The sequence below is a fragment of the Metopolophium dirhodum genome, chromosome 5 (assembly GCF_019925205.1).
Source record: "Metopolophium dirhodum isolate CAU chromosome 5, ASM1992520v1, whole genome shotgun sequence".
Lineage (NCBI taxonomy): Eukaryota > Metazoa > Arthropoda > Insecta > Hemiptera > Aphididae > Metopolophium > Metopolophium dirhodum.
Window position 1 is genome coordinate 27,021,073 of NC_083564.1, and position 20,525 is coordinate 27,041,597.

The 20,525-nt window shown below is 27.0% G+C and overlaps 1 protein-coding gene across 4 annotated transcripts; it reads left to right on the forward strand.

Annotated features, from left to right (window-relative positions):
• The first annotated feature begins 731 nt into the window (after positions 1-731).
• Positions 732-14,056, forward strand: LOC132945020 (condensin-2 complex subunit G2-like). 4 transcript variants are annotated; one of them, XM_061014624.1, is made up of 20 exons: positions 732-931; positions 1,000-1,126; positions 2,488-2,751; positions 3,154-3,330; positions 3,407-3,592; positions 3,897-4,010; positions 4,076-4,261; positions 4,345-4,518; positions 5,235-5,585; positions 5,680-5,986; positions 6,053-6,279; positions 6,374-6,649; positions 6,722-6,907; positions 8,131-8,306; positions 8,386-8,552; positions 8,634-8,824; positions 10,560-10,694; positions 10,916-11,062; positions 11,137-11,357; positions 11,452-14,056. In XM_061014624.1, exons 2-20 carry the CDS (start codon positions 1,037-1,039, stop codon positions 11,528-11,530), a joined length of 3,654 nt encoding a protein of 1,217 aa, XP_060870607.1. In that variant the 5' UTR covers positions 732-931; positions 1,000-1,036; the 3' UTR covers positions 11,531-14,056. The 4 variants fall into 4 exon arrangements, with proteins under 4 accessions (XP_060870607.1, XP_060870608.1, XP_060870606.1 ...); XM_061014625.1 differs by having other exon boundaries at positions 732-920; XM_061014626.1 differs by having other exon boundaries at positions 768-862.
• Positions 14,057-20,525: the final 6,469 nt, after the last annotated feature.

A 20,525-nucleotide genomic window follows, 5' to 3' on the forward strand; every position in this document is an offset into this window, starting at 1 on the left:
TTCTTACTTAACTGGTCTAATTCTTCCTTTATTGTTCCATTTCACAAAACCAACTATTGTAGATATAACCCCTTTCACCGTATGATGCGCATTGGTAACGAGCACCTAAGATTTTCTTAAAATGTTTTTATTAATAATAGTATTGCAATCTGTTATTACTATTTTAACTTTTTATTTTTTTTTAAATATAATTTCCATTATTTGTTTATTAGATCCATTGGGTTGTTTGCTTACTTTAATGATTATGTTATATTGTTCATATTTATTTATTACTATAAATTGTATTGTACTTTTTTGCTCCTAGCCCATTCATAAGTAAATAAATATTAACATAGAACACTACAATATAATATGAAGATTACAATAAATTAATAAGTAATAACCATCTTATTTTATAATAAATAAACATATTTTTTATACAGATTAGTTATAGAGATTAAAAGAGATATTATTAAGAGATACATTTAATTTTTATTGTAATAATTCGTTCTTATTCTTGTCATTTGCTTATAATTTAAATTAAATTAAATTTTAGTTGCCCCTAATAAATTTAGTAAACGCAACTTAATATAACTGGTATCAACCATTATCTTATCAGTGGTCTAGGAGCTTATATAATATAAGATACACTACACGCGTAGTCCGTGATAATTATTACACGTGTATAATCAATGCTTTTATCAATGCGGATTTTATAATTTGCGTCACTCGAAATGGCGGTTAAATATCATGTAAACATTGTTTATACTTTCTGTTTTCTATTATCTGGGATCTGATACTCTTATTTAGTGATTTATATTAACTAGTAAAATTGTGAATGTGAAACATTATACAATGATGACAATAATTTAGCTAGTAATAAGTAATATTACAATAGTATTTAATTTAAAGAACTTATATACACCGTATGACATTATAATGTAGTTTACTTGTTTGTGTTAATTTATTCATCAAAATATGTTGAATATTTTGTACACTAATACACTATATACTTTTTAGTCATGAAAAAGTGTTGAATTTGACAGTGCACATCAAAATGAGCGAAAAATCATTCAAAAATATTACAGCTAAGTTGCTAGAATGCAGCAAGTTACCAGAACCAATAAAGGACATATTAAAAATAAAGGTAATATTATTTTTTTTTAATCTATACTTTTCCTAAATCATGATGAATTTAAAAACTAAATCCTTATACTAATAATTCCAAAGTACTATATAAATATAAATACAAATGTTATGGACCTTGGCATCTTTCTAATGGTACCTAACGTGGTAAATCAAAAAATTATTGCAGATTATTGATATTTTCGTACTCATTCTGGTTAAAGTTACTCAACCATTGGCAAAAAAGAATAAATACCTTACACTAAATCCCTTTAATTTGTCTGCTGAAATACCTAGTTAGATTATTTTATATACCCATTTTTTTGATATTTTCTTAATTATTATTAGTATAATATGTACCTACCTATTTATAATAATCATAGACATAATATATTTATTATTATTATTTTTTTTAATATTATTTATACTATGTTTATGATAACAATATTAAGAGGATGTCAGCGCACTATTTGTTTTCTCTCTTTGACCCACGCGCAACATAGACAAAACGCATTTGCGCAGAATCGTTTTATTCTATGTTTTCAAGTAATCTTAGAGTAAAATTACCCATTACAAAAAAAATAGAGAATAATATTTTTGAGGGAATGTCATATCGATTTTAGATTGTATTGTTATTTGACTTTGTATTTGAGTTTCAAAATAAAAAAAATTTTGTAAATTTAAATGATGTTTAAATTGTTTTGAAACAATATTTAGAGAAATCGATATGACATTCCCTCATAAATATTATTCTATATCTTTTTTGTAATGGGTGATTTTACTCTAAAGATTACTTAAAAACATGAAAAAAATGATTCTGCGCAAATGCGTTTTGTCTATGTTGCGCGTGGGCCAGAGAAAAAACCAATAGTGCGCTGACATCCTCTTAAGATTTATTTGCAATGTTGTAGGATTGTTAAATAAACATATATTAATAAGGTATTTTATATTATTTGTGAAGTTCTTTAATCTTAAGCCACTAAAAAAAAATCTATTTGAAATTTGAAAACCTGATCAAAAACTTACTCATTACTATAATTATTCTATTAAAACAAGCAATAAGCAACAGAAAATTTTCAAGAAGGATGGTTTTATTTCATAAAGATTATAATTTTAATGTAATCATTGCAATTTTCAAAATATGTAGATATAATGCTACATCTATGGGCCCTTAGGATACATTTGTGATCCTCCTTGCCACTGATTAGTGATTTGTAATAGATACCTACTAACATTTAACACTCGGCACTCTTAATAACGTATTTATGTATTTAATAAAATAAAGTGTATAAATATTATCATACACTTTTTATTTAGGTACCTACCGATCTTATTATTAAAATATATAGCTAAAAATAATTTAATTTAATTGTACTTGTTTAGAACAATAATTCATTGAAAGACTTAGATGAAAACGATTTCAATCAGTTATGTATTTTGATACATGATTTCATTAAGGAAAAAACTGCTGTTGAAAATGTTACACAAGATGTAGAGCTATTGTTATGTTATCAATCCATTTTAAACCTCGTCAAATATATAATTACTTGCTCGTCTGACGACATAAAATCTGTACATGAAAATGATAATTTTTTTAAAACCATACTGGTTTTTCAAAGTTTTTACACTACAAATATCAAGTATAAGGTGAATATTAAAATATTTTGATATTATAGTTATGTATAAGCTATTAGTTCTACATCAATATTAAATAGTAATTAAGTATCTGTTATAAATTATAATATAATGCTGTAAGTGCCTAATACAAAACAATTTTATTTTTCAAAATCATCAAATTAACTTATACTTCAAAATTGTTTTATTTGTATCTCTAGATTAAAAGACAACTTAAAATCGTCTACTATTTAATTTTTTTTTTTTATTTTTCACTTTAAGTATATTTTAGGTATAAAATGACTGTTGTATTAAAATTTTCAAGCAGTAATTTATAAGTTTAAAAGTTTATTACTTGGTAATAGAATATTTTTCTGAATATCATAATATACTTTGTTGCATATTTTAATAATTTTTTTCAATAATATTTTTTAGTTCAAATTAGATATAATGAAAATGTGCTGTAGCTTCTGGCAATTTTTAACTTCTTCAACAACACGAAAAGGATCTGACAATACGTACAATTTTGACTTGATTTTAACTCAAAATTTTGTTTTCACTTTAAATTATATATTTGATACTATTAAAGTGACTACAAAAAAAATAGACATGGTAAGATTATGGTACCTACCTACAATATTTGATTTGTTTTTTGCTAATTGGTATTATTTTTATTTGAATGTTGTAGAAAGTATTATCTAATTTAGTTTGGGAATTCTGTAAAGTTGTGAGCGATTTACCTTCCAATATAAATGGATTGAATTTTTTTGTTCCCAATTTAAAAACATTGATGAAGTACCCATTGTTTTTGGAAACTGAAACAGGAAAATTGGCTATAGCAGACATATTTACATGTAGTCAACAACTATTTATTGTAATATTTTAAGTAACAAATAATTTGAGACCAATACTTATGTATATGTAGTGGCATAATATATGTTTTTCTCTTATAGGAACAATTAATTTACAATAAAACTACCCACTAACCCATCAATTTATAAAATTGTCGTTTATATGATTATTTGCATTCTATGTACAAAAACTAATAAATTACATTTATTTGAATATTCTTTACTTATTATTTTTTAAATAGATATGCCACTGCTTATTATAGGTATACCTAAATTCACGTCATATCACATAAATGTAATGTTAATATATTTTATTTATTTGTGTAGAAATTTCATCAAACAGTTAGACAAAATATACCAAAAGCAATCAGGTCAGAAGCTGAAGCATACGGCGAAATATATTTTATGGCGTGGATAAATTCTGATTCAACCATAAAAGAAGTAATTTTTTTATAAACATATAAATATTGATTAATAATTCTACAGTAAGTATATTATCATTATAGGTTATTGAAGAACAAATGTTTGACTTAATATCCAAAACACTGACCTTACGGCGTACAGGTTTAGCTTTTTATGCTTATCGTAATGCCTTAATTCTTTTGCAAAGTATGCAAAATCACAGAAAACATTTAATGTTCAGCAAAGTCATAACTAAGCTATATGCTCCTGTTATTTGGAGACAGTTAACGGTATACTTTACAATTTTAATTTTAGAGTAAAACCATGTTTTTATTTTTAAAATAATTTTTTTGTATTTATGGTACCTGAATAGAGTGAATTTAGTGTAGTCAGATGTAATGCTACTGACATTTTAGCAAGAGCTTATCCATTGGAAAAAAGAGGAGAAGGTCGAGAAGTATCTTCAAGGTTTTTAATGAAACAACAAAATGCATTTTTGGATTTATTAGTTGATGTTTGTCCTCAAGTTCGAATAGCTGCTATAAAAGTATGTAAATATAATATGTTAATGATGTATTAAATAAAAGATTTATACTTTTTACTTTTAATGTACATTGTACTTTGTAAAACAGTTTTACGTTCACCATTTTATTTATTAAGCATATGATTTTATTAAATAAATTATTTAACTTTTATTGTGATGCACAAATATAGGTATGTGCAATCTTTATTGATAAGATATGCAAAAAACAAATTGAGTTTATTCCTCTATAATAAAATAGTGCAGCAATAAAATTACAAATTATTATGATCACTAAAAATTAAATTTGTTTTGTAGATTTTTATAAAACAAAATTTATAGCATATTTAATTCAACTATACCTTTTTTAATATCTATTTCCAAACCTATTTCTTGAAAACAAAATTTACAATTCATACATTTAAAATTATTCAAGAAAATAGACCGAATACAATTGACCTTTGTTTTGGAGTATACAGGGACATACCTTTCATACTGCGCACTAAAGAAAAATGTGAATACTATTAAGTTCAAATTTACCATTTAAAACCTGAATTGGATCAATTGTTCTAAATTATAGAATTTAAACGCATTTGATTCATATCTAAGATTAGCTGTTATTTTTATATATAATGCAATTTTTCTGTACAGATTATTGTATTATTATTATTATTATTATTATTTTATTAAAATTTATCATATTCAATAAATTGATTCATATATTATGGTTTGAATCCTTACAGGGAATTTGTAGCTGTATGAGATATTTTTGGAATTCTTTTGAAGATGATCAAATAATTGAATGCTTTAAATTATTTATACATTTGATTGATGAAAGTGTATTTGAAGTACGAAGGGTTTTATTTTATGGGTTTTGTCAGTTACTTGAGGAGATTAAATCCCACAGTTACTTTAAGAACCCTTTCCTTATTGCAAAAATGAAACATACATTGAATGACGAAAATGAAAAAGTTCGGCGTTCTTTTATACATTTCTTATTGAAAATTAAAAAGGTTGATTCTCATGCAGACGCTGAAGATAAAATTAGCTTTACAAAAATAGTTGATTTAAGAGATATTGCTTTTGCACTTGCTGTAAGTAAAAATATTATTTAAAACCTAAATCTTTCAATAGTTAATATGTTTTCCATTGCAATTTTCACTTTATAATTAATTATAATTTGTTTAGCGTGAAGATAAGCAAAACGGCCTTTTACTTGTTGATTTAATTGTGGATAACTTTTTTGGAAGTAAAGTACCGGACAAACATACAACACTTAGAAGATTTTATACGTTTTACAGTATAAATCCAAGTGCTTTTCGTAAACTGATAATTTATTCAGAAAAACATCTAGACTTTAATAGTGCTTGCAAACTTATTTTATCATTGTTAAAAACTATATATAGTGCGCTAAAAAAAAAAGAAGAACATATGAAAACTATAGACAAAGAAAATGATATGCCCCCTAAAAGGCATAAATCAAATGATGATTCCGGTAATAAAATTAATGTGTTAACAAGAAAATCTTAAAAAGTATTACAATAATAGTATTATATTCCAGATACAACCAACGATACCCGTAATTCATATTGCAGTTCATCATCAGTTAGTAATAATGATGAAGAAGAACAAAATGAACATAATAATGTATGTTGTATTTTGGATTGTGTAAACTGCCTTATGATACTCCATTGTAATGAATTTAAGAATGAAGAAGCCCATCAACAAATTAAAGATATTCAGGATTCTTCCATCACATGTTTAATTAAAATACTTAAGGTCTATAAGGTAAATTTTTTTTTCACCATTTCAAAATCAAAACAGTTTGCTAACAAATTAGTCAATTAGTACTTAAATAATAAACATATTGTATTATTTATAGGAAGGTGATGCTTACTACAGTGCAATTAGTTTAGCAAGTTTAATGCCGGTGACAAAATTGAGTGCTCATGTATCAATAACAAGTATAGCATTATCCACCTTAAAACAATTGCCTTATGATATAAATCAAGCAGAAGAAGAGATTGATATGCGAAAAGTTAATTGTCTGGTATACTCATTGTGCATGTGGAAACGAGGCTATGAGATACTTCAATTTGTGAACGTTTGGTTTGATGAAGCATTCAAAACTTTAAATCTTAATGAAACACAATACCCGGTATAGTTTTGTAAAAATAAAAATAATTTTGTATGAGACAATATTAAGAAATAATACATTTTTATATTTTAGGATTCTAAAATTGATAAAGGAAAAAGAGTCAGATTCAAAATAAATTTTGATGAATGTAAACCAATGACTGGTATCTTATTAATAAACTCGATGCTTACCAATTTACAAACACAAAAAACACTTACAGATTCTGATGTCAATAAAAAAAATATCTATGATCTCTTCTTATACTTGCAGCGTGTCAAGGTAAATTTAAACTTCATTTTTAAATCGATTAAGTATTATATCATTAAAAAATGATTATTTTATTAAAATTGTACTAAGGTTAGGTCAAAATTGTATGTGTACAGATTGATTATATTCCTATGAATTGAATGCACTAAGTAACCATGAAATATCCATATGCTCTGAAAGGGCAAAATTTGCATTGATAATTTCAAAATAAGTAAAATTAACTTAGTAAATTAAATTCACAACTATTATGATTATGGCTTAAAAAGTAACAATAAATAATATACATTATATATTGAACTTGCATCTATTGTCTCCAACATGTAACATACCACAAATTATGTTCAGCAGTTCCAATTTTGTGTTGTTAACTTAATTATAACATTGAATTGACCTATTATGAAACTCAAAGGTAAGAACATTACTTGTGTTCTCTTGTCGGATTTTAGGATATTATAATTTTAAAGCGAGTTATTAGCATTTTTATATATTAACATTTTACATTCTCATGACTATCTTAGAAACTAAAATATCAACGGGATAAAACAGATAATATTCTAGTACGTTATCCTCTTAAGAAGAACTATACCCATAGTAGCATTTGTTTATTCCTTCTTGCAAGTTTGTAACATAGCAAATTTATACTAAGCGTTTCAAGTTTACCTTTGTTGTTCTAATATTAGAGTGAATGAATGTATTATCAAACTTTATGTTAGGTAACAATATTTTCTGTTCTTTTTTGAGTTGTTTTTTCTATAATATTTTATGAAATGAATTATAAGTGTATAATGCTGTAAAATATTACGATATAAAAATGCCTATAACCTGCTACATAATTGAAGTATTGAAGAAACAAAGAAAATTTTGTTATCCTTAAGTTTCATAATAGGTAAATTCACTATAGTATGAAGTTAAAATATATCGTCCGTAAAAATGCTCTTGCAATAGGCTCCATTATGTTATCTACCTCTTCCCTACAAATAGTAAAGCAGTAAAAATTGAGCTGCTTAATCTATAATTTTGTCTATATTATATACTATCCAAGATGCATATTTTTAGTTTTTTGTCCCATTACTCATGAATCCTTTTTGATACAAGCTCTAACACTATACTCTCATTTGTTTTTTGCATATTTTATTTGTTTAAAGTTATACAGACTGATTTTCTTATATAACAATAATGAATAATTTTTTTAAACATTTATAGTTTTTACTTATTTATGTATTTTTATTAATTAGGCAGCAATTGAGAACCGGATATCTTCCGATAATGTTTTAAGTAACTTATTATCAGACAAAGTTTTAATTGAGTTATTCTTATTACATAATCGATTACATATAATTTATTATAGTCATGAAAAAGACATTGATGAAATTATTAAGTATCAAACTTCTATTTTAAATTGGGTTATAAAGTTAGTATTTATATTAGTTCAATGAAATCTGAATACTGTTAAAAGAAACAAAAATAAATGTAATTAATTATAATTTCAGCAATCTACTTATTTATAATTTACACCATAAAGATGAAACTACTATTACATTTGCAGTTAAAATAATAGAAATTGTTAATAAAATGTCATTAAATATGTGTTTAATGGCTTTTGTGAATACAACATATCTGGATGATTATATTACATTTTGTGCTACAGTCTTACATAGTAAGTTAATATATTTTTTTATAAACGTTTATTTATTTTAATATAACTGAAATGATGTACACATTTTTTTTTAATATTTAGATCATTTGGGTCCTTGGCTACTATCATCAATGATGGCAACTTTAGCACATATCTCAAAATATTTTAACTATCTAAAATGTGTGGATAAGCTTTTAAATGATACATCAATACTGACAAATTGTGTCTGTAGTATCATATCAGTCCTCAGTGAATCTAAGTTTAGTGCAGAACGTTTTATTAGTGTTATTGGAGTGAGTTAATTTAAATGTTTTATCAGGAAATATAAAGCAATAGAAGTTAAAATATCTTGGTTATTTAATGAAACCTTGACTATTAATTTTTATTTGGGCAGGGCCGTATTTAAGATTTTGGCGCTCCCGACTTTGCTTATGTTTAATTTTTCATATTTCAGTATTTTTATTTTTTACACAATTTATTATCCACCAAAAATCAAAAACAACTGTCTTATGATTACTAAATGTATAATTATAAATTATATATAACAAACTTACATTGATAAATTATATCATATTATTATTCTCTGTAAATTGATGTAACAATGCTCTTTTGCAGAGTTGAATAATATTTAGATACCTATTTTGCTATAAAATAATGAAGATAGTATTTCTGTAGCATACTAGCCTCAAGGTATAATTATAGGGATTTGTGATATTCAATTTATATTATTTTTACAATAAATATACAATCTATACTAGTTAGCATAATAAGTATATGTGAAAAGAGACGAAAAACATGGTATGTGTGATTAAAAAGTCACCCACTATTGTCTCTGCTTGAGTAAAAAGTACACATATTAAAACTAAGTTATCATTTACTGTGAGATGATATTAGTTTTGTGAAACCATAGACCTTGAGGGGATTCGATACCGTGATTTTCTGTTTTTGTCTAACACACGCGTGACATAGTATTTTAGACGTGTTTTTTGCCAAACATTCCAGTTAATCTATTGAAGCGATAAGATTTCTGAAAACAGATTTGAATTCGTCTTCAAGTCTACTTAAAATCGACTTTCCCACAGTTTTGATATTATCCCCCAAATTCCAGAAAACGTCATATTAAAAAAGAGTATTTAAACATTTTTGTATTTCGATTTTTGGAGAAGCTAAAATCAAAATTGTAGGAAAATCGATTTCAAGTAGACTTGACGACGAATTCAAATCTGTTTTCAGAATTCTCATCACTTATAGATCAATTGATATGTTTGGCAAAGAATCTGTCAAAAATCCTATGTCGCGCGTGTGTTAGACAAAAACAGAAAATCACGGTATGGAATCCCCTTAATATACTAATGGAGCAAGGTAGTAATTCCCATGTTGAACATGGGTTGAACTACACTTGTTGTTCCACACTTATGTGTGAATAGGACACAGTAGGTTGTACATTGTTAGAGTGTTAACGCGTAATTATAATATTATATCATAATTCATTAATATTTTGTACATGTTTCAAATACATTTAACCAATTATGAATAAACAAATAAACAATGAAATGTATAAGAGGACACTTCAACCACGGTGTCGTCTGCCTTACAAATGTACAACATTGCAAAAACTATTTTACGCGAGATAGAACCACACTTGGGCTGTAGTTATAGTTACGATTACAAATTGATATACAATATAATTAAAAATTTAATCTGTGAAATATCGTTTTTATTTTTTGATATCACTTATAGAAAAAAGTTTTTATTGTTTCAAAATCCGTTATTTTTGTGTTTTTTTAACTTGGATAGATTTTTGGGAATTTCAATATCGATAAAATAAAAACAATATTTCACAGTAAAAGTTCTCCTATTTATTTGGTGAACATTTTGTTTCTTAGTTATGACTGTAGCCTACTCGGTTCTTTCCCCCGCAAAACAGTATTTGCTATATTTTACATTTGTAAGACAGAGACAACACATGCGGGTGTAGCATCCTCATAAATTGCAAACTAGATTTTTAATGTGTTAAATAATTTTTAGGATCCAAAAATATTTCGTAGTAATTTGATTATGCTGATTTTGGAAATTTACAAGATTAATACAGTGGAATTTAAACAAGTTTTTATGACACTTATTGAAACTATAATGAATATTATTGCTAACCAAATTCGAGAAGTGAGTATTTAAACAATTTTAGTTTTAATCATTTATTTTTAAAATCAAGTTATCGAATGATTGTGTGCTTAATTATTTCTAGAGCTGCATTTACTTTTTCATATACTAACCAAAAAGATTCTAACCATACATACTATATTACTATACCTTTAACACTAATAATGTGATTTTAAAATAATATATTCAACAAATGATTATATCTATAATAATTTTTCATTTAGATCGACGAAATTGATTTAAATGAACACCTCACAGAAATGCCATTTGCTAGTTATCAGTTAGCGGCAGTGGTTTTAAACAATGCAAAGTTAAGAAAACATTTTTCGTCTAATGCAGTTGTAATATTCTCATCTAATGTTTTTAAAAATGTAATAATCAATTTATTACCAATACTCTTGTATTATTATGCATTTGTATTAACGGCTTTTTAATTTCACTACAGGACTGTGTCTTATTGCTATCAGCAATATCTTATGTCTATACCTTATCATTTCAATTAAGCAAAACAATAACAATTGATCTTGAACCAGTTGTAAAAATGCTTTATAAAACTTTGATGGAACATGACAAAACTAGAACTCCACTTGGTGATAACTGCACCATAAATAATACAAATGTTGACCGAGGCGTTTCTATTTTGGAAACCTCTGACTTCAGTAATGAGTAAGGGATAATATAATACATTATATTATACAATAATTAATAATTATACCTATATATTCACACAAATGATTGAATAATTCAATATTTATTACAGAGTAACAAATTTCAAACAAAAAGGACGCCTTGTTTTAATTGCAACTGCTAAGCAATTGCATGTTACTTTATCTGAGTAATACAATTAGGTTTTTTGCTTAACAAAGAAAAATAATCTAATAAAAAAAAACTAGGTTGTCGGTTAATATACAATATATTATCGTGTTTAAAACCAGCAAAGAAATTTATGTTTGCTAATTTATGTTAGTATATTTTTTTATTAAATATAAATAAGAAGTATTTAAAAAAATGACTATGTCCCATGTAATGTTATGCCCAAATGTATTTTAAATACTTATGGAACAAAATAAGATATTTTTATGTATACTTTCATTATTTTTTTGTATACAAGTTCATACTTTATCATTGTTTTAATGAACGTATGGAGATATTTGACATATTTATAAAACTTAAATTAATATATATAAACTATGAACAAAAATGTGAATTATTAATATAAGCCTAATTTATGTAATAGTATTATAATTTTATTTTACTCCAAACTAATTTGTATCTTACATTATAACATAGAACTATAAATAATAAATACTTTTACCTATAATATTAAAAGGATGTCAGCGCAATATTTGTTATTTCTCTCAGACCCACAACATAAAACGCTTTCACCTAAAATTGTTTATTATAAATTTTGAGCTATTTAGGGTAATCACCGATAACAAAAATTATAGCGGATAATAAATTTGGTAATATGACATATCAAATTATATTTTATTATTTGACTTTGTATTTGACATCCAAAATAAAAAAAAATTTTAATTTAAAAGTTCTTTAAATTGTTTTTGAGACAATATATAGGCAAATTGATATGTTAGACCATCAAAAAAATTATTCTCTATCATTTTTGTAATGGGGTATTTTACCCTAATAGATTATTGAAAAACTTAAAAACAATGATTCTGCATAAATGCGTTTTGTCTGTTGCGAGTGGGCCAGAGAGAGAAAACAAAAAAGGCGCGCTGACATCCTTTTTAAATGTATAATATACCCGTAGGTATACCACAGAGGTAAAGGAAGAGTAGTAATGTAGTATACATGACACATAGAGGCAAAGGTGGATAAGTAAATGAAAATAATTAACCTGACGGTGCGCGTTAAAACTGATGCTGTAGTCCGCTTGGCCACTCCGTCCTCCATTTTAATATTTATATTAGAATATAATAGAACAATAAAAACAAAAAAATGAAACTTAATGGATTATTTTTAAATAACTTAACTTCAACTTTTTAACTAGTTAATATCCACCTTTGAATAGAGTAGAAGCATTACTTAAAATGTATTAAGAATATATTATTCTCAATGACCAATGTTGTATTATCGAATAAAGATGATTGTGGCAATAAATACATATTATTTCCAGGACTATAAATTTCATGATTGAATATCAACCGGTTTAACTAAAAAAAAAATACTTAGTAAAAATAAAAACCTGATCAAGATTTACTATTATAAATTTAATTTAACATATTTCTATGCCTGCAACTTTAGCTTGAATCAGAACTCTGGTGATAACAATTTTAAATAGTTAATTGAATCTTATATAACACGATACATTTTCCTTTGAGTTTAATTACCAAATACTAATTATAAAATATATTTACCTATAAATTACATCTACCGACTAATGTGCTTAACAGTGGCAATTATAGTGAAAAAGTTCAAACTAACCAATTTTCATGAGCTTCTTCAACTACTGTATTAAATTATTGTTTATTTTAACCTGTTACTGCTGTTAGAATTTAAAATGTATATAGTTTAATACAAATAAATTTTTATACATTTATATTTACTGAATTTGTTATTTTTTTATAAAATAATTTGAATTAAGAATTTTTGACTTGAAAAAACACAAGGAAAATAGGAATTTCATTTTTTCGAAATCAACAACTTCTAGCTTCCCTAGAAAACAATAAACAATTTGAAACTAAACCTCTGCAACAAAAAAAAAAATGTGCGAGCCTTCTCAACAGTATAACAATAAGATTTAATTTGATAATTTTAAAATATCTGTGTACCTAGGTAAACAATAAACTTTATATAATAGGTATATTATAAAACAAATGTTATCAAAACTATGTATAAAAAAAAAATTTCAACATATAACATATTTTTTTTTAATTTCTAACTATCACTCAAGCGTGGTGCTTCTAATGTGAAGTGCCTTCAAGTCTCTCGCCGCCCTTTCTCATTATATAGCTTAACATTGTACTTATTGTGCATCCTAGAACAGATTGTAAAAATTAATTTTAATAAACGCTTTGAAAAAAAAAAAATCAAACTTATAATTATCATGGCTCGATTGATCCTCGTACATGTTGTGAAAAATTACAAAACATTTTGTCAGAATTCAAATCGAGTTAATTGTTGTGACTTATTGTTGGAATTAAATTTGTCGTAATAGACATTTTCAATTCGTAATAGCAAATACGTATATGTATATCTCTGTCCTCGGAAGAATTAAAAATTACCAATCGATCAACACTTTCACAAGCCAAAACTTCTTCCTTGACGCTATTATACATTGAAAATGATATTCTCAGAAATATAGACTGGTCTGATACAATTCACAAATTTGTATCAATAAAAATACGCAAGTAAAACTTTAGATAAAGCTAAATAATAATAATTAAAAGACATGATGTATTTATTTGTGTGTTTTAATTTCCCGTCTATTATTGAATCTATACTAATATATTATGCTATAGAGTTTGTGTGTTTGAACGCGCTAAACTCAGGAACTATTGGTTCGGATTGAAAAATTATTTTTTTGTTGGATAGTCCATTCATCGAGGAAGGCTATAGGCTATATTATAACATCGCGCTACGACAAATTAATAGAAGTGCTCAAACAGGGATTTTGAGATGTACCTACGATGGAAATATTTGTTTATAAATGGTTGCTATTGGTTATAGGAGAAATAATTAATAGAAATAGTATTTGTTTATTATTGGTTAATCGAGTAGATCAAGTACAAGCATGCATCAAATCGAATTTTCACACATTGCCTACCAGGGTGGCTGAGTTGCACTTACTACTGCAGTGAGTTACACCAAAAAGGAGTTGAACAACCACAATTTTTTTGTCATTTTTTATGGGCTCGAAGTGCGCAGGATCAGCTATATTATATATATATAAATTAATGTTTGTGAGCAGATCTCTGGGACCAAGATAGGCTAATTTAAAAAGAGTTAAATTTGATTTTTTTTATTCATCGGATTTTAGTACGGTTAGGTTAAGTTAGGATTATGTATTGACTGATTACATTAATCCACCGTATTATATCAAAATAAACTTGGTACAACTTTGATACTTCAGAGTTAAATCATACACTTGCGTACAAACAACACTGGGTCCACTATCTACCGCAGGTAGATTGCCTACCAGATAATATATACTGTTGCGAATCAGAATTCTTATTCCAGGCAACAGAAAAGTTGAGATAAATTTTGAACACCATACGCCGAATATATTAAATAACGAATTGAACAAAGTTTGAGTCATATATAGAGTTGGTACATTTAGTCGTTTATCATTACAATAATTCATAGGTAGGTATAAAATATACCGTATACCGTGAGACATACGAGTTTGAAATTAATAACGATATGTAGACATGTAGTATATGTAATAATTTATTAATTTGTACTACCTAATTTGTATGAATTGTATGTGGTTGATTTTGTGTTTAAACATATTTACAAAAGACAATACCGAAATGTAGGAAGAGTAGACGACTAATGAGTATGGGTACAAGCACGTGGTTTTTTTTGTAATTAGGTATATTGTATTTTATTTGGCTATTTACTTGTAAAAAAGGACGTATACTGAATTCTGGGCGTCATATTTATGTTTGCTCCTCCATACACCGTCATCCCTTAATACGGCTCTGCATAGGTGTCTGCCATGCCCGGGTGACTATAGTAAGATACTGAGCAATTATTGATAAGCAAATACATACACCAATCAACATAATAAACAATGAATATAATGAATAATATTTATATTTTATATCCAACGTCTGACCTCATAAAATTTGCTTAGTATTTTACTACGAGATCTTAAACAATCTAACATTTAAAAAAAATCTACAAATCTAGTTTGGCACCCACGCGAATTTTTCAATTTTTTTTAACCTATGTATATTACAAGTTGCAACGAATTAAGAACGATATTGCAAAAATCAATTGCCGGAAATCATTTGTTTTTAACTGAAAACAACGGGGAAGTCTGAATTTGGCGGTCAGACTTATTTTAAAGTTATATAGCTAATTGAAATTGTTTGTATTTTCATATTAATATATGACCGGCGGCGTAGTCACTCGTATACGCTGCGCTCGCTCGGACAATTAAAATCAAAAACATCCCTCGACTTGTTATGTAAAACCACCATGGGTGGGCGTCAGAATTATTTTTGCATCATCATTTTTAAAACGTTGATTTACCTAGGTTAAAAAAAAATTTAATTTGTTATACTTAAGCTCGGTAAACTATATGAGCGTTGTACGGGTGCGTAAAACACCGACAATCGTATCAATAGCCAATAGCTGGTTACCTAAATCGACGTTGATGGACGGTAAATTTTATTATTTTGAAAAAACCGTCCTATAAGTACGTCAATTTTCATTAGTGCTATAGCAGTAACGCTTTTAGTACAGCTGTAGGATTTCCTGCTAAGGACGTGGTATCCAACTGTCCACTGAGATGTCGGGGGTCACAACAATCTATCCTCTCATAAGACACCATTGAAAATATCACTTCTGTAGCAGTAATGACAATTTTTGGAAGATTTTTGTACTACTGCTTTAGCAGCAATATTTAAAAATGATCCCCGACGTCAACTTTTAATATTACTGCTCTAACAGTAATATTTGGCAACTGTCCATCAACGTGTTAAATATAAAAGTTGAAAATTTTATGAACTTTAAATGCTCATAAAAAAAATTGTGCCTTTGTATTTTTAATATTTTTAAAATAAATCTTAAAATTTTAATTTTAAACTGTCCGTAAACAAGTCAAAATATTTTCAACATTTTATGGTTTATAGAAAATAAAAATTTAAAAATGCAGTCAAATTTCCATGTATCTATACAGCTATTCGTTTTTGAATTACAACAAAATAACAAAATCGCTAGATGAGAAATCGAGTGAATATCCAATGTTGTAAAAAACTGAATTTTAAACAATCATAAAAATTTAATTTGATTTTCCGGTAGATATTTTTTTGTTGATAAAGGTAGATAAACTTATAAGAAATCTTGTAGTACATTTTCAAATCTTAGATTTCATAAGAATATATTTTATGAATCTCTAACTCAAAATAATTTGCACATATTTGTGATTTTCATGTGTTTTTTCAACATTTGAACTTTAAACGCTTGTAAAAAAAATTGTGACTATGGATTTTTAATATTTTTGAATGTTATTGTAACAATATATTAAGAGTCTTGTATTAAATTGTCAAGTTCTTTTACCCAACAAATACATTTTTATTGACATTCGTAGAAAAAAAACTAAAAAAATTGGAAACTGTTAATGATGTGCGTGAACAGTAAAGTTCAAAACACATCAAAATATTTTGAAAATGTTATTGTGTATAGAAAGTTCTAATATAAACAACCAGTGAAAATTTCATGTTTCTACGGTAATTTGTTTTAGATAGAGATAAAGGCATTTATTTTTATTTTTAAAATATAAATATAGATAAATTAATTTACAGTTCACTATTTTGATAAGAATTTCATAATTTTATAAACAATTTTGGATTTTACACATGTTTTTAACTATTGAATTGGTTAAGTCTTATAATTATAATAACTATAGGGAATGCGGGTTATTGATAAACCTAGTTAAAAAAAATCATCAATCATTAAGCAAAATAATACGATTAAATTAATCACGAAAAAGAATAATATAATACAAAACAAGAAAGATAAAATCTGAAGATTTTTTTCAAACAATAATACCTAAAGGTTAAAAAAAGCTAATTACTAGAAGTATAAAGTGCGCATGACCCATATATATTATTAGTAATAAGACTATTATTAAGACCTTAGACAACAAGTAGGTACTATTTTCAAACTAAATATTTTCATTTTCAAAACAAATATGTGCTTTTTCTTAAGTTTTGATTCAATACATTTCAGTTAAAATATATTTTTTGTTTTGATAGATAAATTGAGTATTTATCTCAATATCACATTGATAACCTTTAGGGCCATTCACGCAGCCTTTTAGAAAATATGTTTTATTTAAAATGCCGCTAATTGATACCTACACTTATGCGGTCTGAATAAACTATATCTGCTAATTAAAGTCAATAAATATTTCAATCATTTTTTTGTGGCTGAAGACAAATATATAATATTATGTTAAAAAAAATAATAAATTTAGTATTTAAGTATAATAATATATTATAATGTTTATTAAAATGTACATTTTATTAAATAAGGAAACTAAGTACGCTAAGGTAGGTAGGTAGTTGAATTGTATTATTTAAGCATATAATATATTCACGAATAAGATTCTAATTACATTGAATTCAGTACATTGTTGTAAAAATGTTGCTGAATGTAATGATATGTGTAAAAAAATGTCAAGGGTCCAATATAGCATTCAGCAGTAACATTCGGTGGAATTTACATATTAATATTATAGTAATATGAGGCCACGTTCTTCACTCCACAAATTTTATAAACTAAAAAATATCTTGCCTGTAAATTTATCACGCAATATATTATATTTAGCTCTATATCAGTCAGTGTTCCAATATATGGATGTATAGTGTGGGGTGGATTGTCCGAAATTTATTTAAAGCCATTACAACTTTGACAAAATAAAATTATAAGAATCTGTTTAGATACTATGGTAGGCTCGACGAATCAAAATTATAAAGAGTTTAAGGTTCTGCCTATTAGGTCGGTTTACAAAAAAATTGTGATACTTTGGTTAGATACTAACAGAAATACATGGTTCAATACAGAGTTATGTAAAAACAAAAGACAACACAGGGCATTAGATGCGTTAGTAAAGTGTGTAAAAACAACGTGTCAAAAATGCATAGACTATACCTTGGGCCTTGCAGTGATGTGCTCACACACCATTGTATTATAAGAAATAAACTAAAATCTTACAGAATAATAAATAACGGCCAGACTGTCGTTCGTAGAAACCGGTCATCCCCAATAAAACTATTGTCACCGACAAAAAGGTCTATGCCGCCGAAGAGAAATCTAGTTCGGGGAAATACAAAAACCTTTGATAAAACCACCTACCACTCTCTGGTCGGCATATCCGTGTCGTCCCTTAAAGCAGTGCATGAGCACCACCAACCACCTGCAGAATAACAACCTCAAAACTTGATATGTTTGAATTTAATTATAACTTTTAACTATTATGTAATGTAATACTGAATGTACCAACACAGACATATTTTTTTTACAACAGAGCAATCGGCCAAAGTTTAATCAAATCAAATTATTTTGAACATAAATATGAAAAAAAAACAATAGTTAAAGCCTTGCGTTCTTAAAAACGAGTGAAGAGATAACTATACTTTACGAAAGATTAATCGTAATTCGTAGGTAAACTGTGTGGCCGACAAAAAAAATAAATATCTTTGCTCAAACTATTTTTTCATATTAATACTGTACAATACTTTACGTACTAAATTGCGACCGGGACACAATTTTCAGACAATTTCGATGAATTTTTTTTTTATTGTAATTTTGTTTTTAACGTTATACGATTATTCAGAAATATAGTTCGGGAACCGCCCCTGATCTAAATACGTGTGTATTATACTCGTAAATTATGTACGCGACCGCATAATATAAAATATTGCAATAATGCGCGAGCGACCGCGTATACGATAATAACAATAATAGTAACGCGCGACCAAGAGCGCTGCCCATCATTTCATATTATTATAGTATGGCCGTGCACAGGAATTGTGTAGGAAAATATTTGTGTTGTTGCGTAAATAATATCGCACCACATAGGACCGGCTCAAGCGAAAATAGCGAACTAGGCAAAATCAAATTTTGCCGCCCCTAACAATAATATAATATTATCAGTATTTTGAAAATGCCGCCCTCTTACTAAAGTGCAGCTTAAGTGCCGCCCTATAGGCGTGGGCCTATGTCGCCTACCCTTTGAGCCGGGCCTGAGCCACCACAATAATACATATAATATGCAAGAGGCCATCCGGCGTGTGCAGAGGCCAGATCGTGTAGTATTCTCGCAATAAGCCGAGATGACCATACGGCATAAATATTATTATACGGTCGTGCTAAATTTTATTGTTATAGCGGGTATAGGGACCGACCCGACGGAGAGGACGCTACGATGGAAAAGCGCTCGTCAGACGGACAACCGGCCTCCAGAAGAACATCCATACTTGAGTTGACGGTCACAACTCGCTATTTCAACACCACTCGTACACGGTGTTCGGACTTAGCTAGATAATTATTTGTTCATATTTTATCTTATCTAGAATCTAGATAAATATAGTTACAATAAGGTATCTATCTAAACGTTCATCCTAGATAATTTTTTTACTAATATTCTAAACGAATTCATCGAGATACATTTTTCGTTGATAAAAATCGCGAAATTGTACAAACGCATTTTAAATATTTATACAGATTCTCAAACCAAGTTTATGGTTTATAAATAATGTAATTATTTTTATTTATATCATTATGTTCCTAGTGCCCAAATAAAATAGGTATACCTAAATATAAAACCCATTTAAAAAAAATTGTATCTTTTTTTTATCTAGATAAATATGAGTTAAGTTATCTTTTATATCTATCTAGATACATTTGAGTTCCATGATCTTTATCTTTGTATAGATAAAAAAGTACTTAATATCTAATCCGAACACTGCTCGTATATACAAGTCAAATTGGACTTATAATAAACCATGGTGCACTATTATATTTTTATGTGACAATAAATACGAAATACTTAAACATATCGTCGTATAATATTTACAACATTAACCATCATCTCGACGTATTGGGAACGCTATATATGCCATTGAGTCTAGTCAAATT